The sequence below is a fragment of the Poecilia formosa genome, unplaced genomic scaffold (assembly GCF_000485575.1).
Source record: "Poecilia formosa unplaced genomic scaffold, Poecilia_formosa-5.1.2 Scaffold69, whole genome shotgun sequence".
NCBI lineage: Eukaryota > Metazoa > Chordata > Actinopteri > Cyprinodontiformes > Poeciliidae > Poecilia > Poecilia formosa.
The window spans coordinates 182223-207998 of NW_006800008.1; the positions used below are offsets into that span (position 1 = coordinate 182223).

At 37.1% G+C, this 25776-nt stretch overlaps 3 protein-coding genes and 3 long non-coding RNA genes across 11 annotated transcripts in view; 2 read left to right on the top strand and 4 right to left on the bottom strand.

Annotated features, from left to right (window-relative positions):
- The window catches only part of phf21b (PHD finger protein 21B), a 59280-nt gene extending 52735 nt beyond the window's left edge, over positions 1-6545 (top strand). For both annotated transcript variants that reach the window (XM_007555198.2, XM_016673051.1), the window contains exons 9-14: positions 69-123; positions 1299-1315; positions 1385-1543; positions 1615-1681; positions 1766-1869; positions 4082-6545. In XM_007555198.2, coding sequence (XP_007555260.1) covers positions 69-123; positions 1299-1315; positions 1385-1543; positions 1615-1681; positions 1766-1869; positions 4082-4315 — 636 coding nt within the window. In that variant the 3' untranslated portion in view covers positions 4316-6545. The remainder of the gene's footprint in view (positions 1-68; positions 124-1298; positions 1316-1384; positions 1544-1614; positions 1682-1765; positions 1870-4081) is intronic.
- LOC107836602 (uncharacterized) lies at positions 48-24554 on the bottom strand. Of its 2 annotated transcripts, XR_001662546.1 has the most exons (5): positions 23831-24554; positions 22857-22922; positions 20764-22767; positions 20302-20347; positions 48-140 (listed from the first exon to the last, which is right to left on the bottom strand). It is a non-coding gene; the product is annotated as an uncharacterized LOC107836602 (long non-coding RNA). The 2 variants fall into 2 exon arrangements; XR_001662545.1 differs by having other exon boundaries at positions 20764-22922.
- LOC107836604 (uncharacterized) lies at positions 4134-7815 on the bottom strand. The gene is made up of 3 exons (XR_001662549.1): positions 7106-7815; positions 4422-6200; positions 4134-4225 (listed from the first exon to the last, which is right to left on the bottom strand). It is a non-coding gene; the product is annotated as an uncharacterized LOC107836604 (long non-coding RNA).
- LOC103140188 (rho GTPase-activating protein 8) lies at positions 8376-17455 on the bottom strand. The gene is made up of 13 exons (XM_007555197.2): positions 17329-17455; positions 17000-17041; positions 14581-14703; positions 13659-13746; positions 13456-13587; positions 12548-12634; positions 12174-12272; positions 11991-12101; positions 11828-11901; positions 10729-10806; positions 9959-10087; positions 9762-9865; positions 8376-8772 (listed from the first exon to the last, which is right to left on the bottom strand). The coding sequence occupies exons 1-13, from the start codon at positions 17441-17443 to the stop codon at positions 8575-8577; spliced, it is 1380 nt and encodes a 459-aa protein (XP_007555259.2). The 5' UTR covers positions 17444-17455; the 3' UTR covers positions 8376-8574.
- Positions 17766-22598, top strand: LOC107836603 (uncharacterized). Of its 2 annotated transcripts, XR_001662548.1 has the most exons (5): positions 17766-18090; positions 18160-18318; positions 18390-18456; positions 18541-18644; positions 20806-22598. It is a non-coding gene; the product is annotated as an uncharacterized LOC107836603 (long non-coding RNA). The 2 variants fall into 2 exon arrangements; XR_001662547.1 differs by having other exon boundaries at positions 17766-18318.
- Positions 24555-25028: 474 nt separating the features above from the next.
- Positions 25029-25776, bottom strand: part of LOC103140191 (rho GTPase-activating protein 8-like) — a 138065-nt gene continuing 137317 nt past the window's right edge. For all 3 annotated transcript variants that reach the window (XM_016673009.1, XM_016673008.1, XM_007555199.2), the window contains one exon: positions 25029-25495. In XM_016673009.1, the coding sequence (XP_016528495.1) occupies positions 25298-25495 (198 nt within the window). In that variant the 3' untranslated portion in view covers positions 25029-25297. The remainder of the gene's footprint in view (positions 25496-25776) is intronic.

Below are 25776 nucleotides of genomic sequence, written 5' to 3' on the forward strand. Positions count from 1 at the left end.
CAGAAACATTTCCAGACCTCCATCTTTCTGGGATGCTCCAGCTGTAACCACTTCCTGTTTGTGTGCAGCGGAAACGCCTTCCGTCACATTACCTGAACAGCTCCCTCTACCCGTCGGCACGAGGTAACGCAACTCCCAACCTGCAAAAAAAAAACACCCAATGCAACACCTCACCACAAACAATCAGAGCTCCATAAATACAAAGTTTTCCATGAGAATTATTGGGAATAAACTTGTAACTTTTAATATGTCTGGGTAAAATATAGACTGAGCATAATGTTCATTAAAATAACCAGATTTGATGTGTATTTAGTTGCCTCACATGCACTGATTGTCAGAAACCTGGACTATGTAAAGTGAAGTGCATAACAATTTGACCATATTTATATTTAACTTGCAAATGACTCGATTGAACAATTATTTCCCATAATTCCCATGGAAAATTCCAGTTTTTCAGCACCAGAATAATCTCGACTTCATTCAGTGCTCAGAAAGTATTGGCTGCTTTTCCCTGCAAAAACTCAAAATCTTACCAAGTATTTTTGGTTTAGTTTCCAATAAATATCTTAGTGCATTAACTAACTTACAAGTGACTTTTTTGAAAGATACAGGAGTTTTAGTTCTAGTTTCACTGGCAGATTGTTTCACTTAAAACGTGAGGAAAATAAGATTTTGTGTTTTTGCAGTGTTCAGTTACATAATGCCAGATCTGCAGAATTACATTTCAGAAATAATGAATACTTGTCTGACAACATAAAGTAGGATAAAAGTAGTGTCTCATGTCGAAATTAATCACTAAAGTCCAGATGAAGCTTAAACTGCCACTTCAGTAGAACATTTTGGGGTTTTTTGTTAAATATTTTGTACAGCTTTAATTGGTTGTTCTTTCAGCAAATGGCCTTGTTTTGACTTTGTATACTTCATTTAGCGGTTAATGATTACTGGATTTTAGTCCAAACTAAGATTTTAGATGGTAATCTAGTAAAGAGGCAGGCGAAATGAAAACGGCATAAAGAAGCTGCATTTCCACTGCAAATGTTAAGAATTTGCAGCGTTTCTGTTTTAAATAATAAATGCAATTAAAAACGCGTCGAGCCATCACCCTTCATCTACTGTTAACGTCTGGTTGTTGAGCATGTGACGCCAAAAAACCGAGTTTTTTTTTCCTAATAGTTTCCATTAAACTGCGTCGTTATCCATTAGATTTAAAGATTTAAACGCAGCGTGTCGATACTTTCTCACCGTTAACTCCTCTAACACGCGCTAACCTCTGCTCTGCTCCATTCACACGCTAACAGAGGATTTCTGCTGGAAGGTAGGTCAGGTCACATGACTCGTGATGTCACTGCTCGGCGACCTCTGCTGACCTCTTCGGTGTTTGCAGGAGGAGCTGGAGCATGACGATCGCTGCGCCGTATGTAAGGAGGACGGAGAGCTGCAGCTTTGCCACAACTGCCCCCGAGCCTTCCACCCCAGCTGCCTCCACCCGCCCATCAAAAGCCCCCCCAGAGGCGCCTGGTACTGCCCCAAGTGCCAGAAGAAGGTAAGTTCAACTGCGATGAGGTCGCCACAGCAACGGCCACGGAAACGTGACGCTGTAACTTCTGCTTTCAGGTACTGAACAAGGAGAACCTGTCGTGGCCTCAGAACTTCGTCCAGTCCTATGTGACGCACAAGACGGGTGAGGCGTCGGCGCTCGGTGGTTCTACAGCGGGGAGTCGGGTTCTGGTTCTCATGGAGTGTGTGTGTGTGTGTCTGTGTGTAGTGAGGCAGGAGGAGAAGCGGCGGCTGCTGAGACGAAACAACGACTTGAAAAAGGAGTGCGCTCACCTGGAGGAGCAGGACAAGAACCTCAACAAGACGCTCAAAGTAAAAACAACAGAAAACGAAACCCAACCGAACATTTTTGGTTTAGTTTCTAGTGCAAATATTAGTATAGTCTACAAGTAACTTTTCAGCAAGATATAGGAGCTGGTTTTAAGTCAATAGTTCCTCAATATTGATGCCAAAGTTCTAGTTCCACTGGCAAATTATTTCATTTATAACATGGGGAAATAATCTGGCAAGGGAAATAGTTTATCAATGAATTATTGACTTAAAACAAGCTCCTATTTTATGCTGAAAAATTACTTGTAGGTTATTTTTTTTATCTGATTTAAAGTGTAACAAATACTTTCACTAGAAACTAGACCAAAAATGCTTGGTAAGACTATTTATGAAGTGTAAAAGATCTTCGCCTGATAAAGTTCCACCTGTATGGGGGAATTTTTCTGCCATAATTTGAGAGCAGGATTACATGTCTTAAAACTTGTAACGTTTACTCAAACCTTTCTCCTTGTGCTCTGCGCTTGCTTTTGAAAACACCTTATGGCAGCATTGCCTGTCAACCTCTCAGCCAATAGAATGAAAGTATTGTACTGGGTGCATTTGTTTCCTTCTAGCAGATTCTAGAGACCAAAGACAACATAGTCACGACATATCTAAATATATCTACATAGATTTATAGACAGATCTATGCTGTCTTTGGTTGGGTTAAACTCCTACCTAAGATCAGTAGCTGTTAGCTATCAGTAGCACTGCTGGTGGATGTTTAGTGAACTACAGAAAGCTGATGTTGTTTCGCCCTACATCCAGTGGGTGGCACAGGTTGCTAATAATCAATAGTAGCCACACACCCACACCCAGTACAACGCTTTCTATTGGCTGAGGGGTTGCAAGGAGACGCTGCCAAAGGGCGGTTCCAAAAGCAAGCAGAGTTCTGCAAGATAAAGTTTTGACAACAAAAGACATGAAATCCTGCTTTGACTGAAAATGCGTGCTCTTGGATTATGGCAGAAAAATTCCCCCATACACCTAGAACTTTTCAAGTGGTAAAGATTTAGCTTCACCGGTTTAAAAGAAAATCTATTATTTCACTGTCCAATTAACCACTAAAGGAAACTGAGCACAACTTCTTTCTTCAAACATGTAAACAAAAATAAAGTGGCATCAGATTTTATCAGTTGTACGATTTTTCTCTTGCCTGTAAAAGACAAGACATTTTGGTAACACTTTATTTGAAGGGGGGTGTATAAGACTGACATGACACTGTCAAACATGACATAACACCTGTCATGAACACCAATAAGCCTTCATGAATAGTTATGACTGTTGTCAAAGTGTCATTCGGTAAATTATGACACGTTTAATACAAAGTTGACATTATTCAAAATGTCTTTATGACAACTTGGCATTAACCAATAAACCATTACTGACATAAATTTGTTATAAAAGTATTACTGATTGCACTTTAAAAAATAGGTAACTTTATGTTATTAAAGGTAAAGTTTAAACAGTAATGATTTATTGGTTAATGTCAAATTGTCAAAGACATTTTGAATAATGTCAACTTTGTATTAAAAGTGTCATAATTTACCGAATGACGCTTTATGACAACAGTCATAAATATTCATGAAGGCTCATTCATATTCATGACAGGTGTTATGACATGTTTATGAAAGTGTCATGTCAGTCTTATTCACCCCCCTTCAAATAAAGTGTTACCGACATTTTTCCTGCTAGCAAGTTTGTTTTGGTTGTACTTACCCAGAAAGCAATGCTTTCTGGGTAGTCCACTTCCTGCTTTTGTCACCTAAAAAAAAAATATATCAGTCATTATTTGAGTGGGTTCAGTTTGTCGAGGAGTGAATGCAAATTGTCAGGAGACGATTTGCTCGACAAACTGAACACACTCAGTAAACTAAACACTAGACAAAACTCTACAGCAAGATAATGGAGTTTTTTATGTTAATTCCTTAATATGTTAAAAGTGCTACTTCCACTGGAGGATTATTTCACTTGTAAGATTTTTTTTCCCATGTTATAAATGAAATAATCTGCCAGTGGAACTAGTCATTTTTCATCTATATTAAAGAATTACTGACTTAAAACAAGATGAAATATTACTTGTAAGTTAGTACATTTAAAATAAGAACACAGATATTTGCTCTAGAAAGCAGACCAAAAATACTTGGTAATATTTTGTGTTTTGCTGCCTTACTTTTGGCCCTAATGGCCCTCCGTACGCCCCATTTCTCTGCAGGTCTGCATGGACCAGAGGGATCGACTCCTCGGTTTGCAGCGCGACACTCAGGCGTCGCTCGACCGCATCAAAACGCTCATCAGGCTCATCCAGCGAGACCAGCTGGTCCAGGTCACCATGACGACCATCGCCACGCTCCCCCAGCTGTGGATGAAACCCATCAGCACCGCCGCCATGGTGGCAGCGCCGTCGACCGCGCCGCTGCAGCCGGGTCAGGACGACGTCGCCAACTAGACCCAACGTCTCTGAAGTGTTTTCAAACCCAACACCTACAGTGCTTAACGAGATTTTTTTAAGTTATTTTCTATTTATTCTTCGCCTTAATGTATTTATTACGAACCGGTAGAATCCAGCTTCCGAGCGGCTGTACAGCGATTTATCTGAGTAGACGTTCGTTTCCATCCTGTGAACAAAGTTCCTGCCATACGACTTCAGGAAGACGTTTCCACACGCAGACGAGCCTTCAAACAAAACAGAGAACTACGATTTTCTCAGTATTTATAGAGTTAAAGTCAAAGAAAAAAATATTTAAGATTAAACTACAGAAATTAGCTTTTTAGTGCAGATTTTAGTATTTTCATGCCGATGCCTGTTGATAAATGTTTGGAGTATTGAGGGGAATCACTGTACATACGTGCTTTCATCATCATCATCATCATCTAAACAGAGTCTCTGATTGGACAGGTTCAACTTTTCTTTAAGACGCAGAAAGACATTTTTAACACTGAATGGAATTAAAATAAAGGTGTAAAACATCTCAAACACTAAACAGTTAACTGATTAGTGTTTTTTGTTGGTAAATTCAGTTTTACTTTCCTCTGTTAAGGTCAGAGGTCAAGAGACTAAACTGCACGTTTTCTAAAAGTGTGCAACGTCTGAACAGCTCAAAAGAAAAATAAATGAAGGTTCTGGAGCGGCCTAATCAAAGTCTGGACTTGCATCCAATTCAGACTTTGTAGTTTGACTTTAAAGTCTCCAAATTGAAGCAGTTCTGCAAAAAGAGGGTAAAAATTCATCACCAGCTATCAGAGCTACAGAGAATTTATTTTATTTTTACTCTGGAACAAACAAACTCAGTGGGCGGGATTCAAGGAGAAACTGGCGACTGATTGGCTGTTTCAGACAGCAAGGATTCTTCAAGTTTACTGAAAGTGTAGAAATAAACTTAAGTTACATTTTATTTACTACAAACTCTAGATGACCAACTCCAGCATTTATATCTTTAATAATTCATTAATAAACTCGCTGGTTCTGTCAGGCTAGATTAGCATTAGCCAACACCGGCTAACACTCTCTCCTGAATTTGAGAGATTTCAGACCAAACTAGATATAAAAGCTGCAGTTTCTCACTCAGACCTTACAGTAAACAAACTGTTTGCAATTTAATTATACTACTAAAGTTACTCCTGCACTTTCTGGTGAAGATATTGATCTCTGTTGTACCAAGGTTTGAAGGTTTGAAGCAGCCAATCAGACGGCAGGTTTCCTCTAGCCCCGCCCACTGTGTTCAATGGTGAAGTAGATGGTTTAAATTCATAAAGTGCTTCTGGAAAGGAACATGAAATAATTTTGTTTTTATTTCTACGTCTTAAAGGCAAATAGAAACTCGCCCCAGCGAACGTGATGCATCCACTCCGCCCCTCCCTCTTTAACCAGTATGGAAAATATGCCAAAAACGTTTTTTTGTGTGTGCATTTTATATTTTCTGTGTATTCTGAGCAAAAGATGAACACTGCCTCACATCGTTTCAGGGTTTTGGTCTTTGTTGTTGTATCAGTTTTTTTATATTGACGATAAAATAGAGAAAAGAAAAGCAGCAGAAGCAGGACGTCTCCGTCGAGCTGCAACAACAGTCGCGAGTCTTCCTGCCGTCCGGAGACGTCCTGCTTCAACGCTTCCATTGTTTTCTGTTTTTTATTATTCAGTTGTGGTACTGTACTCACCGATCAGTGGAGGTGCAGCTCTCTGATGCACAAACATGAACAAAAAGGAGAGGAAAAATAAGTTTGTTTTCTTTTATCAGAAAAGACGATTAAAATCATATCCAGCTAACCTGTTTGGTCTCTGAAGGATCGACGCTGCAGGGCTCTGGAAGTCTGTTCACCTTTACCACTTTAAGCTGCAGAAAAAAACAAAAAGTCAGTTTAAAGCAACGTTTACAGCTTCACCTGAAAGCAAAATCAGCTTCAATTTTAGTTTGAAATTTAAAATATATACTTTATATTTGCAAGTAAGACAAACCAAAAATTAGCAGTTGCATGGAAAAATAAAAATGTATAACCCACTTTTTGTTCATTTTTACACCACAATACTGAGTCATTATTTGCATCAAAGAATGAAATTAGACAACACTGCTAAGTTCTAAAAAATAAAAAAAAGTAATATTTTTAGACAAATTTATATCAAATATCTGAACCACATGGAGAAAAAGTCCTCAACACATCTGAAAATAAAATGTAAAAAATATACACATTTGCTTAAAAATAAAGAATGTTTTAAAAATATTCATTATGCACTTAAAAAAATAAAAATTTAGGCAGCAAATTCCACATTGAATAAAAATCAGTAAATGCAATCAGACGTGTTAAAATTGTTTAATTTTTCTGGTTGTTTTAACTTTACACAGGCCCTTTTAAACATTTTTGTTTTCCAATATACTAAGATGTAAAAAATGAGAAGAAATTACAAATATAAAGTGATGTTCAAAATTAGCAAAGCCGAAAAAAAAAAAAAATCAAATTTCCTAGTTTTTATTTTTCTAGAATTTTTTTAAATATTTATTTTATAATTACTGTAATTATAAAATATATGGTGGCGTCGTAGAAAACATTTTGAGCCAATCTGGAAGTGAAGCTGCCTGGATGTTTTAATTGCATCAGCTCTACTATGTTTTGATTATTTTCAGCTTAAAGGTGAACAGACAGCTTTCAGAACAATTAAAGTAAATATTTAACCAGGTTTATTTCATTTCCTGTAAGACAAGTTTTAGAGCAACTTGAGGAAGTAAATATTTACTGAGATTACCTTTTGTTTCCTGATGGTGGCGCTCTTTCAGAGTCCAACCTGCCTTCATGAGAATAAATCATCATCAGTTAGTCTATAACATAAGAGGGCTTTTATTTTGAAATGTGCCATGTGATGCATATCAAGTCCTCACCTGAGAGGTGAAAGTTCAAACCGAGATGGAAACCATATCAGTTTAAAAAAAGAATAATAAAGAGAATCCCACTTTCCTCCTCCTCCTCCTCCATCCGTTTCTAGGAATCTTCTCCGGGAGAAACTGTGCAGTGCTTAAACAAATCTATTTTACTACACAACACAACATTTGAACAAAACAAAAAGAAGAAAAAAAAACATTTTTATATTCTTTTATCGAGGAGCCAAGAGGAACCAGAGGAGTTTGTGTAGATGGAGGTGAAGTAGAAGTTTCTGTTCGTCAGCGGAGGCGGTCCGGTGGATAGTGTGTATAGGAAGTGTTTGTCTTAAATATGCCAACGTAGTTTTTCCTTCTTTCTGATGCATTCAAACGCTGATGGACGGAGGATTGATGGTTAAAGAGTAGTCTCACCTTTTGTACCAAGTTCTTACAAAAACATGGAATCATTAATAAACAAAGTCAAGAACAAAACGCCCAGAGCTTTGTGTGTTTTATAAAAACGATTCTGGAACATTTGAGGTAAAATTCACTAAAATGTTTAACAGAATAGGTATGAACAAAAAGTAAAATAATGTATAGAATTAGAGGGAAAAATATAAAATATGTAAATACATTTTGGCAGCAAATGCTACATGAAATAAAAAGTAAATATAATGATTTCTTAAGGTTTTTTTTTTTGAGAAAATATTTAAAATTTTTAGTTAACTAGAAATAAATTCATTAAGGAAAATGTTTTTTTTAGAAAATTTAAAATTAGATGGAAAAATATTCTGCAGCAATTATGAAAAGATCTAATAAAAAATTTAACATTTTAAACAAATTTTAAATTAAATGACAATTGTAAAGTTAATGTACAAAACATTTTTTTTTCTATTTCTATCAAACCATTTTAAACTTCTTTACGTCTTAAAAATTCACATATTTTTTAATATTTCACTTTAAAAAAACTGTTGTTCCACTGTTATATCTGACAATTTAAAATTAAAATAAAATTAATCCGGCTTGTTTGATACTTGGTTGTTAAAGGGTTAAATATAATTCAATTTAAACAAGGATTTTTACTGATTTTCTTTCCTTCATTAAGTCACAATTTATTAAAATCAAAGATAAATTCCACTTACAAAAACATTTCATTTCTTATTTTTTACAGTAAACGGTTTTAATCCAGGCATTACTTGACAACTTTGGGTTTTATTCACACGTTAAATATATCCTATACAAAAGATAAAACAAAAAATCATATTGCATTTGCATTATTATTACTACTAGTTTTTTTAGTGTGCTGGTAGTGTAACAGATCTTCAGCTTGACCTTTCAGGCTCCCTCTGCTGTGGGGTCACGGGGTTACCTGAGCAGGTGGGCAGCGGGAGCCGAACACGGCCGCAAAGTGTTCGACGAGGATCTCTGTGAAAATGTTGATGGGCGTCAGCGCGCTGAGCGAGATGGAGCCGTGACGAGGCCAGACCAGGTTGACCCCGAAGACGCACGCCAGGTTGGAGGCGCTCATCTTGTTGCTGAGGCTCTCCTGGGACACCTGGAGGAAAACCGAAACAACATCGATGTGCAGTTACACATTTCTGAAAAGCAGAAGTGGAGCCTCCTGCACAACCAACAAGAATGCAGTAAGTAGTTTCTGGATTGCAAGTCAAGAAGAAAACACTCGCCTCTTCCAGCAGCCATTGTACAACAAAATACAGCTTTAAAACCAGCTGACCAAATGACCTAGATCTCAACTTGGGTTGCTAGGTAACGGGCGGAACTCCACTGGGGTTGCTAGGCAATGGTACAGTCCTTGTCAAATGTGACTTCATATTTGGAAGGTTTTTAAAACAGCTTGTTTTCCAGACACCAAAAAACATTAATTTATTCCCAAAACCATGTTTTTAGAATGGAAATAAAAAACGTTTTTAAACAAATTCCTTTTGAAATGTGATCAGATTCTATAAAACATCCTGAATTTTATGACTTTTAAATCTGTTAACTAATTTCTGAGAACAATGAGCAAAAAAACCCAACTTTAACCAACCAAAGTTTAATTAGTAAGAAAAAACTGCAAATAAAATCTATAATCCTACAAAGGAGAAACTAAATGGATGGTATGAGAATTTAGAGGAATTTGATAAAAATAAACATTTAAATACAGAAAGATAAATTAGAACTTGGTTTTTTTTTTTACAAATATTATATATAAATACAAAATTTAAAGAAAAAAATAAAGGCTTTAATAAACTTGTAATAAAAGGCCAAATAAAATAATTAAAAATAATAAATTTAACTGTACTGTCCATTTTTATTACTTAAGATAAAAAATTGTAAAACTTCTTTTATGCCCAAACTTGAACTTTGACTCTGGTTTTAATTATTTAAAGTATTATTTCTGTTCCTGCATCAAAATTACTTTCCATCCTTTTTTTTTTCAGTGTTTGAAGATGAAACTCCTTCTGGAAATCAGGTGGAATAAATGCAGCTGATTGTTGTTGGACCTTAAACCAGGGAACCAGAACCGAGACGATTCGGACTCACCATGTTCAGGAAGCAGAGCAGGAACTTCAGCACGATAAAGTTGTGTTCAGGAAGACTTTCTACAATCTGCTTGCACCTGGTGGCACGAAGGCTGCTCTCCACACCTGGAAGGTCCAGGAAGAGATGGTGAAACCGGACTGTCCGGAACCAGACCATCCAGAACTTAACCGACCAGAACCGGAGTGTCCAGAACTCACCCAGGAGCTCCAGAACCTGGCTGTAGACCCGGAAGGTGAGCAGCGGCTCGGGAAGCTCTCTGAGGAATGTCTTCAGGATCACCGCGGCAACGTGGACATCGTGGTAGAGGTCGAAGTTCACTGGCTTACCTGAAGAAAGGCAAGTAAAAGAAGAAAAATGTTAAAAGGCTGATTGAAGGATAAACATTTTAATTTTGTAATTTAGAAAAAAAATCTGATTTTAATTTAAGTTGATCTTAATTAAAATCAGGAAAAAGCTACAAAACATATTTATCAAACAAGTAGTTACTGAAAATCCTAATTTTCAAAAATTCAATTTATCGCCCAACTTTACTGCAGGTCTTCAATAAATTAGTCTCTAATGTTCAGTAAACGACCCTGTATCTAAATGTTTCAACAAAGTATCAGATTAATTAAAATAAAGTACCACCCTCTAAGTTTTACAAAAGTATCCAAAAAAGGAACATCAGAATAAAAAAAAAAAAATTACGAAACCAAAAAGGAACTTGTAACAAAGTAATCTGCAAATTCTAAGTAACACAGAGTAAAAAGATTTCAGGAAAGAATCCAAGAAAGCAACGTTGACAGTAAAGATTGATCAGAAAATTGTGAAACATAACCAGGAGATTAAAAAAAAGACATCTGAATGTCTGAAAAGGTAAAAGTTCCAGAAAGTCCCATTAAAGCGACTCCTGGTATTTTCCCTGCGACTTCCTGCAGGTTCAGCCTGAGCAGGGCCCCTGCAGGTTGGGGGAGGAGACCCCGCTCACCCTGGTTGTAGAGTTTCTGGACTTCCTTGATGGTCTGAACCCGAACCGAACGCCTGAAGATCCCCTCCGTCCTCAGACCTGAAACAGTGCAGCATGTTACTGCAGAAATCCCTCAAATTTGAAAACATAAAAATTTAAATTTTTTTATGCTAATTTCACTTATATTTCACAATGATGACCATTTTTCAAAATGGCAGCTGTTTTGACCTTTTTAAATCAATTATAATAAAAAGTTACCAATTTTCATAACTTGTATGAACTTTGTCACATCACATGTTTTCAACATTTTATTTTAATAACTTTAAAGTGAAAATATGTGGAAAAAATAGAAACTGAGGACTTTGCTGTTTGCAAGTCACCAGCTATCAACTGGAATCAGATGAAGATGTCTCGGACTGGGAGCCAGTTGTCTTAGCGGTTAGCGTTAGCTTCATTTTTAATGTGTGTAGAGGCTTACCGTTAGCTTCCAGTCATTTTTTAATGTTTAGCAGTTTAGTTTTTTTGTGTTTCACAGTGTGGTGTTAGCTTCTGCTAATTTTTTAGCAGTTCTTATTTAGCAAATTATTGGATACTGAACCCAACATTTTGGTTAGCTGTTGCTAATAACAACCGCCTTTTTTAGTGCAAACATATATTCTCCATTACAATCAAGGTGGCCATTTTGGAAAATGCTCACCAGAAAAAGAAAACAAGACCCTGAGAATATCTTTGATTTCTATGGTTTAAAATATGATTTGACAAACACATTCATCTAATTAGTGCAAAAATTAATTCACCATGACAACCATGGTAGCCATCTTGAAAAGAGATTAAAAAAATTCTCAGAAAATATAATTTCTATGGGTTTACTTATGTATGATTTTACACCAAAAATATTCTTCTGGTAGTTGTAGTGCAAAAATAGATTTTCCTTGACAAGCACCTTGAATATTGGCCGCCATCTTGAATTTTTCAGTGGCTAAAGGTTATTTTCCCAAATAGGTAGGTTGCTGTGAAAGATTTTTCTGGCATATTTAATTATCTGCTGCACTAAAACTTAAATGTTTACTAATGGCAGGTGGAAATCCAGGTGGAAGTCATATGATCAGGTGAGCCTCACCTTTCTCCTTCAGGTAGGCCACAGTCTGAGCAATGACAGGTGGGATGATCGCCTCGCGGTTCTTCTCCCTGATGCTGCAGAAGCAGAGTTACTAACGAGTTCAGCTTTAACGAGCTGATTGGTTAACAAGCTGATAGGCTAACAAGCTGATTGAGCCACTCACTACTGCAGGCTGACCCCAAACTGCTGCGTGGGCAGCGGTGGCCGGGGAGGCGGTGTCTTCACAGGCGGGGGCGGTCCGCCCTTCTGAGCCGCCCGCAGCTTCTCGTCATGCCTGCGATGAAACGGAAACATGATGAGGAAGATGAAAACGGAGAGGAAGCCTGGATCAGAGGAGGAAACTTGCCTCAGGACGTCTGCAGGGATGAAGAGCTGGTCGTAGTTCAGGTGTTCCCGCAGCTCTGCCAGGTAGTTCACATACTTCAGCTTCTTCCCAAACTTGTGACTGAGAGAGAAACAGGAGAGATCTGATGATGCAAATGGAGGATTTTTATTTTTAGGGATGATTCACACCAGCTCTGTTTAGTCTGCTTTAATCAAACTCCAGTTTGTTTGTCTAGAAAGTCCCATTTGTTTGAAAATTGTCCAGGAAAAAGAACCACAGCAGCTGAAAATGTAACAAATGCTGCAACTTTGGTTCCCAATCGAACAGTCTACCGGACTACCAGGTGGGAAAACACTTCTCTTCGATGGCGGCTGAACAGAAACTGCAGGTTTTACCTGATCAGAGGTTTGAAGATGTTCCAAGCGATCCGGATGAAGTTAGTTGGATGGACAACGTAGAGCGTCTTCAGGTTCTTCTTGTATCTGCAGGTGAAAGCAGAAAATTCAACTACTTTGTTTCCTCCGCATCTATTGACTTGACTTCCTCCACACTGATGCTTTAAAGGTGGCCTATCATGTTTCCTTGAACAAGTTAGAATAGGTCTGTGGTCTATACAAATCATGTTCATTACATTTTTTGCAAAAAGTAACTCCTAAAAAATGAGATTTTAGCTGCTTTAGGGCTTTTATCACTTTCAATCCAAATAAGCTGCTGCTGGCCACGCCCCCAAAACTCATCGTTTACACTCACATGCTGCAAACAGATGCGCCATTACACAACCGTATATCTTTGAAAAGCAAACGTGGAGCCTCCTGCACAACCAACAAGAATGCAGCAAATGTTTTCTGGATGGTAAGTCGACAACAAAACATTTAGGTTTTCCAGCAGCCATTGTACATCACATACAGCAGTAAAACCAGCTGTCAATACGTGCTGGAGCTCTGCCTGGGTTGCTAAGTAATGGGGGGAATTCCACTGAGGTTGCTAGGTAACGGTGGAATGCACTGGAATGTAATGTTACATTCCGGAGGCTCATGTTCTTTAACTTCTGTCCAAAAGACAGAAGTTTTGGTTTTTTTTTCCTTAAGTGCTTGGTTAAGGTTAACATTTAAGATCCAAATGGAAGCATAAAAATATGCAAAATGTGAATTTTGCATCATATTCCCCATTAAAACATGTCCTGTCAGCCATTTTGAAACCTGAGGCAGATTGGGTTTCTAAGGTTTTTATAGATCATTGATTTGTATTTATTTACTTTCTGGACATTTTAGGAGATGAAGTTGTCATTAGTAGGAGGACCTACTTCCGGTCAAACTCGCCGTAGGCTTCACGCAGCCACCCAAGCGACGGCTTGTTGCTGCTCCTGAGGCCGTAGTGGAAGTAAACCAGTATGTAGTCCATCTCCACGTACTGGTCCAGCGTGAACTTCAGGTACCTGCAGCGGCAGAAAAGGGTGAGAAGCGGAAACGCCTGGCCGAGTCGCTGCAGCTGGGATTGCTAACATACTCGAGGAGGCGGCGGTGGTTGAGCTGGTGAGACGGCGGCAGGCAGCAGCTGCTGAAGACGATCAGCTTCCTGCCGTAGTTATCGTCTCCTGCAGAACCAAGTCAGAGTCAGAACCAGAACAACATGCTGGTTTTATGATGGCCAGACATCTAAATCTTCCCAGTTTACCACCATTCAGAAACCAGCATAAGACCAGTTTACCCTTTGGATGTTTACTCTTCTTTTTTTGCTTTTCTTTTTGACCAAAAAAACTTTAATCTCAAAGGAAAAACTGCTTTCTGCAATAATAATAAAAGAAAAGAAAATGTCTAGAGTGGATCTTCCAAAATAAAAGTTAGTAAAATAGAATGTTAAATATTTTATTTAATTAAGATTTTGTTGAAATCAGTTTTTACTTTGATATTAAATGGGATTTTTTGCCATTTTTTTGTCCAAAATCCACACTTGTTGATCCTATTAGAAGTGCAAAAACAACTCTTTGATGAATCAAAGCAGATTTAGGAGATTTAAAATTTAGAGCTGGTTTTGTGAGGAAATATTCTAAGCAAATGTGACTCATTTGTTTTTTTCTGAATTATTTTTTCCTTAAAAAACAAATAAAAAACAGATTAGCTTTGAAAACCACAAACTGACTGTTTTCCTCATCTTCCTGTTTTCTGGTAAACTCACATAAATATTTGACTTTTTTTCTCTCAAAAAAGTTTAATTAAGTTTTTTAACCACATTTTTTCCCCTTCCACTCAACTTTCTATGAGCATACCTTGAAGTCAGCAGAACAGAACATTTTTGAATAAAAGCAAAACAAACAAAAATAAACGTTTTAATTACAATAATTTGTGAGTAATGCATGTTTGGCTTTATTGCTGTAGTAAATTAACGTTCAGTTTCAGTTCTCTGGATGTTTAATACATAAAAAACGGACCTGACACCTGGATGATTCCGTGTCGAGCCACATCGTAGTACGGATGGGACGGATCGGTTCTGCTGGGGCCGTCAGGAACCGCCCTCTGCTCTTCCTCATCCTCCTCTTCCTCTTTCTGCAGCTCTGCCAGGAGGTGAAACAGTTTCTATTGAGGATGATGGCAGCATGTTGGAGCAGATCGGTTATTTCTAATTTTTTATTTTCCCAAGTTTTTCCCTGAGGCGCTGCATGTTCGGACCAAAACTCCCTCAGAGCGGCTGGAAGGATTTATGCTCCTTTTTGATAATTATGATGCGTTAAAAAAACATAAAAAGCTGGTTAGCATCTCAAAAGCTCAAATAATACCTGAACTTATTATAAGATATAAGGACACCGTCTCTGCTCCTTGTAAGTAAGAGCAGAACTACTTTAACAAACTTTTATTAAAGTAAAAGTAAAAACTAGCTGTCCAAGAAATTACTCAAGTGTAAAAAGTTTACTCAAGTATTGAGTAACTGATCAAATTATCAATCATTTAATATTTAAAAATCACATCATAAGAGGAAACAAAATATAAATCAAGTGGAACTTTTGCTAAAGAACCAAAATGACAATAATTCATACAAGTAACAAAAACAACAAAATCAGGCAAACTAAAGTTTTTCCTAATCAGAACTTCATAATAATATTACTGAAGTAAAAGTAACTCAAGTAAATATAACTGCGTAAATGTAACTAGTTACTACCCAATACAGCAACAGTCTTCAGTCAGAGGCCTCTCCAGATTAACTGGAAGACTGACTGCTACTGGAATTCATTTAATTTCCCTTCCAGCTGAGTCTTTTTTGATTTAATTTAACAGCTGATATGTGAAGGAGCTAAATTTGGATTCCTGTATCAAATCGTGTGATGCAGCAGATTAAACTGGGAGGAAACCAGCAACTGCTCCGTAAACGACTCCGTAAACTCCCTTATCGTTTCCCAGAAACCGCAGGGAGGCATCAGGAAACTCTGTGTAGTTTCAGCCGTTTGTCTGCAGCTCTGAGGGAAGTTTGCTGTAAACATTCAGCTCTGATAACGGAGAGGAAATGATTTCAGTTCGCTGGAAAAAACAAAGATGGAGCCGTAAAATGTCTGCAGAAAAACCCGAAACCTGAACTGGGTCTGCAGACGTAAGAAAATATCCTCTGCGATGAATTCAGAAGTGATTTATATTATACTATTTATATTATTGGTGATTTATCTCCACCAATGAGATTTATACTCAGTAGTTCTGATGTTTTACAAGCTAAATAAGAATGAAAAGCCTTTATTTCTCCTCAGTTTTAAGTTAGATCTGATCTTATCTTTCTTTCTTAATTGTAACAATAAAGTCATAATATTATCAGGATAAACTACAACTGTATTCTTATAATATAAGTTTATTCCCACATTATAATTTTTTCTTATCTTATTTTTGGATTATACTTGTTTTATAACTTTATTTGTTAATATTAAGACTTTTTTTTCTCAGTTTAATATTTTTTCTTAGCCTGATATACTGTCATATAAATCAGATTTTAAAAAAAAAGAGTTGTGCATCTTTTTATTTGGCGTTTATAAAATTTTGGTTTCAACCGTAAGTCCATCTCTGAGAGATTTGAACATTCTCTGATATCTTTTCTTTAGAGATAAAAACACAAAGTGTTGGGAAATGAGGTCAGCGTTGTTCCGGAGGGACAGAAAGTTTCTCTTCATGACGCAGCGTGACTCAGAGTCTCTTCTTCCAAACATTTTGTATGTTTAATCTTCAACATTTTCATAAAAGTTACTAGTTTTTCTACTTTTTCCAAAATCAGGAATATTTTTCATCATTTCACTGAAACAAAACGCGTCCAAAGTCCTCTTGGTATAAAACATCTAATCTCTTCCCCTGATCATGACGCAGCCACTACTGTGTTTTACATTTCTAAAACTGACCTCAGAGTTCAACACCTCTTTTGTTAAATTATAACCTTTTAAGGCTTCAGGGACGACAATAACTGTAAATATTTCACACTTTCAGTACCAACAGATGTAAACAGTTTAATTTAAAGATTAAGTTTAATCAGTAAGTTATCCAGCCTTTCCTCCAGATGAAACTTATTTTAACCAAACTAGAAACATTCTCAGATATTTAAATGTTTTAAAAAAAGGGAACATTGATTCACTTTACACCCGCCACATTATTCAGGCACCACTATGCCAATTCAACTATAAAAGACTATTTTCACTTGGAATAATTTATTGTTTTAAGAATTAATAACCTTTTATTTGTCCATTTAATATTAATGAACTTATGTTTACATTTTACGGAGAAATGTCAGCTGTTCTCCAATCATCAACACATAATTGTGGGATAAATATTTTTAATTTTACAGTTTATTTTCGTGGGAAAGCTTTGCGTAAAGTGTAAACTCACCTATTTCTGCCAGCTGCTCCAGGTCTGACGGGTTAGTCATTCCTTACGGGCCAAAAGAGAAAGAAAAAATAAACTCGGTTGAATTTTAACTCCTGTAAATGTCGGACAAAGAGCGCAAGGATGAAAAAAGGCACTAAAACTCAAAATGTCCGCTGAAAAAACCCAGAAAGCACCTCGCTGTTTGCCAACAGGTGAAACACGGAGTAATGAGCGGGGGAGCAACACCTGGGCTGCTTCGTTAACGCGTTAGAGCGGGTTTTACAGCAGAAATAAAAGTTCATTTTCCAGTAATAACAACACCGAGACGTGAGGTGACGCCTCCACTGTACCTGCGAGAAAGTTTAAATCCAACTTCAATCCAGAGACGAAACCAAGGCGGAGAAACTTCAGCAGGATGCAGTCGATCCAAAACTTCCTCCAAACTAACCGGAACGGTCTGCGCATGCTCAGATCGTACCCCCTAGAAAGGAAAAATATATATAATAAAATAAATAAATAAATAAAAATAATAAAAAAATTAACTAAATTATTTAATAAGAATCCAACAAGTTATTTCTACGATAAATTAGAAGTAATTTTATTGAATATATTTTTAAAATAAAATAAAATAGAATCACCAATATATAAATACAAATTGGCAAGAAAACCATAAAAAATAAGCAAAATAATTTTTTAAAAAGATATATTACAACCGGCCGCAAAATATAATAGTTTAAAAAAACAGCAACATTAAAAAAAATTACAATAGAAAATAAAATGAAAATCNAGTAAAGAGGCAGGCGAAATGAAAACGGCATAAAGAAGCTGCATTTCCACTGCAAATGTTAAGAATTTGCAGCGTTTCTGTTTTAAATAATAAATGCAATTAAAAACACGTCGAGCCATCACCCTTCATCTACTGTTAACCTCTGGTTGTTGAGCATGTGACGCCAAAAAACCGAGTTTTTTTTTCCTAATAGTTTCCATTAAACTGCGTCGTTATCCATTAGATTTAAACGCAGCATGTCAATACTTTCTCACCGTTAACTCCTAACACGCGCTAACCTCTGCTCTGCTCCATTCACACGCTAACAGAGGATTTCTGCTGGAAGGTAGGTCAGGTCACATGACTCGTGATGTCACTGCTCGGCGACCTCTGCTGACCTCTTCGGTGTTTGCAGGAGGAGCTGGAGCATGACGATCGCTGCGCCGTATGTAAGGAGGACGGAGAGCTGCAGCTTTGCCACAACTGCCCCCGAGCCTTCCATCCCAGCTGCCTCCACCCGCCCATCAAAAGCCCCCCCAGAGGCGCCTGGTACTGCCCCAAGTGCCAGAAGAAGGTAAGTTCAAACGCGATGAGGTCGCCACAGCAACGGCCACGGAAACGTGACGCTGTAACTTCTGCTTTCAGGTACTGAACAAGGAGAACCTGTCGTGGCCTCAGAACTTCGTCCAGTCCTATGTGACGCACAAGACGGGTGAGGCGTCGGCGCTCGGTGGTTCTACAGCGGGGAGTCGGGTTCTGGTTCTCATGGAGTGTGTGTGTGTGTGTCTGTGTGTAGTGAGGCAGGAGGAGAAGCGGCGGCTGCTAAGACGAAACAACGACTTGAAAAAGGAGTGCGCTCACCTGGAGGAGCAGGACAAGAACCTCAACAAGACGCTCAAAGTAAAAACAACAGAAAACGAAACCCAACCGAACATTTTTGGTTTAGTTTCTAGTGCAAATATTAGTATAGTCTACAAGTAACTTTTCAGCAAGATATAGGAGCTGGTTTTAAGTCAATAGTTCCTCAATATTGATGCCAAAGTTCTAGTTCCACTGGCAAATTATTTCATTTATAACATGGGGAAATAATCTGGCAAGGGAAATAGTTTATCAATGAATTATTGACTTAAAACAAGCTCCTATTTTATGCTGAAAAATTACTTGTAGGTTATTTTTTTTATCTGATTTAAAGTGTAACAAATACTTTCACTAGAAACTAGACCAAAAATGCTTGGTAAGACTATTTATGAAGTGTAAAAGATCTTCGCCTGATAAAGTTCCACCTGTATGGGGGAATTTTTCTGCCATAATTTGAGAGCAGGATTACATGTCTTAAAACTTGTAACGTTTACTCAAACCTTTCTCCTTGTGCTCTGCGCTTGCTTTTGAAAACACCTTATGGCAGCATTGCCTGTCAACCTCTCAGCCAATAGAATGAAAGTATTGTACTGGGTGCATTTGTTTCCTTCTAGCAGATTCTAGAGACCAAAGACAACATAGTCACGACATATCTAAATATATCTACATAGATTTAGACAGATGGATCTATGCTGTCTTTGGTTGGGTTAAACTCCTACCTAAGATCAGTAGCTGTTAGCTATCAGTAGCACTGCTGGTGGATGTTTAGTGAACTACGGAGCAGAAAGTTGATGTTTCGCCCTACATCCAGTGGGTGGCACAGGTTGCTAATAATCAATAGTAGCCACACACCCACACCCAGTACAACGCTTTCTATTGGCTGAGGGGTTGCAAGGAGACGCTGCCAAAGGGCGGTTCCAAAAGCAAGCAGAGTTCTGCAAGATAAAGTTTTGACAACAAAAGACATGAAATCCTGCTTTGACTGAAAATGCGTGCTCTTGGATTATGGCAGAAAAATTCCCCCATACACCTAGAACTTTTCAAGTGGTAAAGATTTAGCTTCACCTGGCTTAAAAGAAAATCTAGTATTTTACTGTCCAATTAACCACTACAGGAAACTGAGCACAACTTCTTTCTTCAAACATATAAACAAAAATAAAGTGGCATCAGATTTTATCAGTTGTACGATTTTTCTCTTGCCTGTAAAAGACAAGACATTTTGGTAACACTTTATTTGAAGGGGGGTGAATCAGACTCTCATGAACATGAATAAGCCTTCATGAATATTTATGACTCTTGTCATAAAGTGTCATTCGGTAAATTATGACACTTTTATGACAACTTGGCATTAACCAATAAACCATTACTGATATAAATTTGTTATAAAATAATTACTAATTGCACTTTAAAAATTAGGTAACTTTGTTATTAAAGGTAAAGTTTAAACAGTAATGATTTATTGGTTAATGTCAAATTGTCAAAGACATTTTGAATAATGTCAACTTTGTATTAAAAGTGTCATAATTTACCGAATGACGCTTTATGACAACAGTCATAAATATTCATGAAGGCTCATTCATATTCATGACAGGTGTTATGACATGTTTATGACAGTGTCATGTCAGTCTTATTCACCCCCCTTCAAATAAAGTGTTACCAACATTTTTCCTGCTAGCAAGTTTGTTTTGGTTGTACTTACCCAGAAAGCAATGCGCTGTAGTCCACTTCCTGCTTTTGTCACCTTCCTAAAAATAATCAGTTATTATTATTTGAGTGTGTTCAGTTTGTCGAGGAGTGAATGCAAATTGTCCGGAGACGATTTGCATTCACTCCTCGACAAACGGAACACACTCAGTAAACTAAAAACCAGACAAAACTCTACAGCAAGATAATGGAGTTTTTTATGTTAATTCCTTAATATGTTAAAAGTGCTACTTCCACTGGAGGATTATTTCACTTGTAAGATTTTTTTTTCCCCATGTTATAAATGAAATGATCTGCCAGGGGAACTAGTCATTTTTCATCTATATTAAAGAATTACTGACTTAAAACAAGATGAAATATTACTTGTAAGTTAGTACATTTAAAATAAGAACACAGATATTTGCTCTAGAAAGCAGACCAAAAATACTTGGTAATATTTTGTGTTTTGCTGCCTTACTTTTGGCCCTAATGGCCCTCCGTACGCCCCATTTCTCTGCAGGTCTGCATGGACCAGAGGGATCGACTCCTCGGTTTGCAGCGCGACACTCAGGCGTCGCTCGACCGCATCAAAACGCTCATCAGGCTCATCCAGCGAGACCAGCTGGTCCAGGTCACCATGACGACCATCGCCACGCTCCCCCAGCTGTGGATGAAACCCATCAGCACCGCCGCCATGGTGGCAGCGCCGTCGACCGCGCCGCTGCAGCCGGGTCAGGACGACGTCGCCAACTAGACCCAACGTCTCTGAAGTGTTTTCAAACCCAACACCTACAGTGCTTAACGAGATTTTTTTAAGTTATTTTCTATTTATTCTTCGCCTTAATGTATTTATTACGAACCGGTAGAATCCAGCTTCCGAGCGGCTGTACAGCGATTTATCTGAGTAGACGTTCGTTTCCATCCTGTGAACAAAGTTCCTGCCATACGACTTCAGGAAGACGTTTCCACACGCAGACGAGCCTTCAAACAAAACAGAGAACTACGATTTTCTCAGTATTTATAGAGTTAAAGTCAAAGAAAAAAATATTTAAGATTAAACTACAGAAATTAGCTTTTTAGTGCAGATTTTAGTATTTTCATGCCGATGCCTGTTGATAAATGTTTGGAGTATTGAGGGGAATCACTGTACATACGTGCTTTCATCATCATCATCATCATCTAAACAGAGTCTCTGATTGGACAGGTTCAACTTTTCTTTAAGACGCAGAAAGAAATTTTTTACCACTGAATGGAATTAAAATAAAGGTGTAAAACATCTCAAACACTAAACAGTTAACTGATTAGTGTTTTTTGTTGGTAAATTCAGTTTTACTTTCCTCTGTTAAGGTCAGAGGTCAAGAGACTAAACTGCACGTTTTCTAAAAGTGTGCAACGTCTGAACAGCTCAAAAGAAAAATAAATGAAGGTTCTGGAGCGGCCTAATCAAAGTCTGGACTTGCATCCAATTCAGACTTTGTAGTTTGACTTTAAAGTCTCCAAATTGAAGCAGTTCTGCAAAAAGAGGGTAAAAATTCATCACCAGCTATCAGAGCTACAGAGAATTTATTTTATTTTTACTCTGGAACAAACAAACTCAGTGGGCGGGATTCAAGGAGAAACTGGCGACTGATTGGCTGTTTCAGACAGCAAGGATTCTTCAAGTTTACTGAAAGTGTAGAAATAAACTTAAGTTATATTTTATTTACTACAAACTCTAGATGACCAACTCCAGCATTTATATCTTTAATAATTCATTAATAAACTCGCTGGTTCTGTCAGGCTAGATTAGCATTAGCCAACACCGGCTAACACACTCTCCTGAATTTGAGAGATTTCAGACCAAACTAGATATAAAAGCTGCAGTTTCTCACTCAGACCTTACAGTAAACAAACTGTTTGCAATTTAATTATACTACTAAAGTTACTCCTGCACTTTCTGGTGAAGATATTGATCTCAGTTGTACCAAACTTTGAAGGTTTGAAGCAGCCAATCAGACGGCAGGTTTCCTCTAGCCCCGCCCACTGTGTTCAATGGTGAAGTAGATGGTTTAAATTCATAAAGTGCTTCTGGAAAAGAACATGAAATAATTTTTTGTTTCTACGTCTTAAAGGCAAATAGAAACTCGCCCCAGCGAACGTGATGCATCCACTCCGCCCCTCCCTCTTTAACCAGTATGGAAAATATGCCAAAAACGTTTTTTTGTGTGTGCATTTTATATTTTCTGTGTATTCTGAGCAAAAGATGAACACTGCCTCACATCGTTTCAGGGTTTTGGTCTTTGTTGTTGTATCAGTTTTTTTATATTGACGATAAAATAGAGAAAAGAAAAGCAGCAGAAGCAGGACGTCTCCGTCGAGCTGCAACAACAGTCGCGAGTCTTCCTGCCGTCCGGAGACGTCCTGCTTCAACGCTTCCATTGTTTTCTGTTTTTTATTATTCAGTTGTGGTACTGTACTCACCGATCAATGGAGGTGCAGCTCTCTGATGCACAAACATGAACAAAAAGGAGAGGAAAAATAAGTTTGTTTGTTTTTTATCAGAAAAGACGATTAAAATCATATCCAGCTAACCTGTTTGGTCTCTGAAGGATCGACGCTGCAGGACTCTGGAAGTCTGTTCACCTTTACCACTTTAAGCTGCAGAAAAAAACAAAAAGTCAGTTTAAAGCAACGTTTACAGCTTCACCTGAAAGCAAAATCAGCTTCAATTTTAGTTTGAAATTTAAAATATATACTTTATATTTGCAAGCAAGACAATAAACCGAAAATTAGCAGTTGCATGCAAAAATAAAAATGTATAACCCACTTTTTGTTCATTTTTACACCACAATACTGAGTCATTATTTGCATCAAAGAATGAAATTAGACAACACTGCTAAGTTCTAAAAAATAAAAAAAAGTAATATTTTTAGACAAATTTATATCAAATATCTGAACCACATGGAGAAAAAGTCCTCAACACATCTGAAAATAAAATGTAAAAAAAAATATACACATTTGCTTAAAAATAAAGAATGTTTTAAAAATATTCATTATGCACTTAAAAAAATAAAAATTTAGGCAGCAAATTCCACATTGAATAAAAATCAGTAAATGCAATCAGACGTGTTAAAATTGTTTAATTTTTCTGGTTGTTTTAACTTTACACAGGCCCTTTTAAACATTTTTGTTTTCCAATATACTAAGATGTAAAAAATAAGAAATTACAAATATAAAGTGATGTTCAAAATTAGCAAAGCCGAAAAAAAAAAAAAATCAAATTTCCTAGTTTTTATTTTTCTAGAATTTTTTTAAATATTTATTTTATAATTACTGTAATTATAAAATATATGGTGGCGTCGTAGAAAACATTTTGAGCCAATCTGGAAGTGAAGCTGCCTGGATGTTTTAATTGCATCAGCTCTACTATGTTTTGATTATTTTCAGCTTAAAGGTGAACAGACAGCTTTCAGAACAATTAAAGTAAATATTTAACCAGGTTTATTTCATTTCCTGTAAGACAAGTTTTAGAGCAACTTGAGGAAGTAAATATTTACTGAGATTACCTTTTGTTTCCTGATGGTGGCGCTCTTTCAGAGTCCAACCTGCCTTCATGAGAATAAATCATCATCAGTTAGTCTATAACATAAGAGGGCTTTTATTTTGAAATGTGCCATGTGATGCATATCAAGTCCTCACCTGAGAGGTGAAAGTTCAAACCGAGATGGAAACCATATCAGTTTAAAAAAAGAATAATAAAGAGAATCCCACTTTCCTCCTCCTCCTCCTCCATCCGTTTCTAGGAATCTTCTCCGGGAGAAACTGTGCAGTGCTTAAACAAATCTATTTTACTACACAACACAACATTTGAACAAAACAAAAAGAAGAAAAAAAAACATTTTTATATTCTTTTATCGAGGAGCCAAGAGGAACCAGAGGAGTTTGTGTAGATGGAGGTGAAGTAGAAGTTTCTGTTCGTCAGCGGAGGCGGTCCGGTGGATAGTGTGTATAGGAAGTGTTTGTCTTAAATATGCCAACGTAGTTTTTCCTTCTTTCTGATGCATTCAAACGCTGATGGACGGAGGATTGATGGTTAAAGAGTAGTCTCACCTTTTGTACCAAGTTCTTACAAAAACATGGAATCATTAATAAACAAAGTCAAGAACAAAACGCCCAGAGCTTTGTGTGTTTTATAAAAACGATTCTGGAACATTTCAGGTAAAATTCACTAAAATATTTAACAGAATAGGTATGGACAAAAAGTAAAATAATGTATAGAATTAGAGGGAAAAATATAAAATATGTAAATACATTTTGGCAGCAAATGCTACATGAAATAAAAAGTAAATATAATGATTTCTTAAGGTTTTTTTTTTTGAGAAAATATTTAAAATTTTTAGTTAACTAGAAATAAATTCATTAAGGAAAATGTTTTTTTTAGAAAATTTAAAATTAGATGGAAAAATATTCTGCAGCAATTATGAAAAGATCTAATAAAAAATTTAACATTTTAAACAAATTTTAAATTAAATGACAATTGTAAAGTTAATGTACAAAACATTTTTTTTTCTATTTCTATCAAACCATTTTAAACTTCTTTACGTCTTAAAAATTCACATATTTTTTAATATTTCACTTTAAAAAAACTGTTGTTCCACTGTTATATCTGACAATTTAAAATTAAAATAAAATTAATCCGGCTTGTTTGATACTTGGTTGTTAAAGGGTTAAATATAATTAAATTTAAACAAGGATTTTTACTGATTTTCTTTCCTTCATTAAGTCACAATTTATTAAAATCAAAGATAAATTCCACTTACAAAAACTTCATTTCTTATTTTTTACAGTAAACGGTTTTAATCCAGGCATTACTTGACAACTTTGGGTTTTATTCACACGTTAAATATATTCTATACAAAAGATAAAACAAAAAATCATATTGCATTTGCATTATTATTACTACTAGTTTTTTTAGTGTGCTGGTAGTGTAACAGATCTTCAGCTTGACCTTTCAGGCTCCCTCTGCTGTGGGGTCACGGGGTTACCTGAGCAGGTGGGCAGCGGGAGCCGAACACGGCCGCAAAGTGTTCGACGAGGATCTCTGTGAAAATGTTGATGGGCGTCAGCGCGCTGAGCGAGATGGAGCCGTGACGAGGCCAGACCAGGTTGACCCCGAAGACGCACGCCAGGTTGGAGGCGCTCATCTTGTTGCTGAGGCTCTCCTGGGACACCTGGAGCAAAACCGAAACAACATCGATGTGCAGTTACACATTTCTGAAAAGCATAAGTGGAGCCTCCTGCACAACCAACAAGAATGCAGTAAGTCGTTTCTGGATTGCAAGTCAAGAAGAAAACACTCGCCTCTTCCAGCAGCCATTGTACAACAAAATACAGCTTTAAAACCAGCTGACCAAATGACCTAGATCTCAACTTGGGTTGCTAGGTAACGGGCGGAACTCCACTGGGGTTGCTAAGTAATGGCACAGTCCTTGTCAAATGTGACTTCATATTT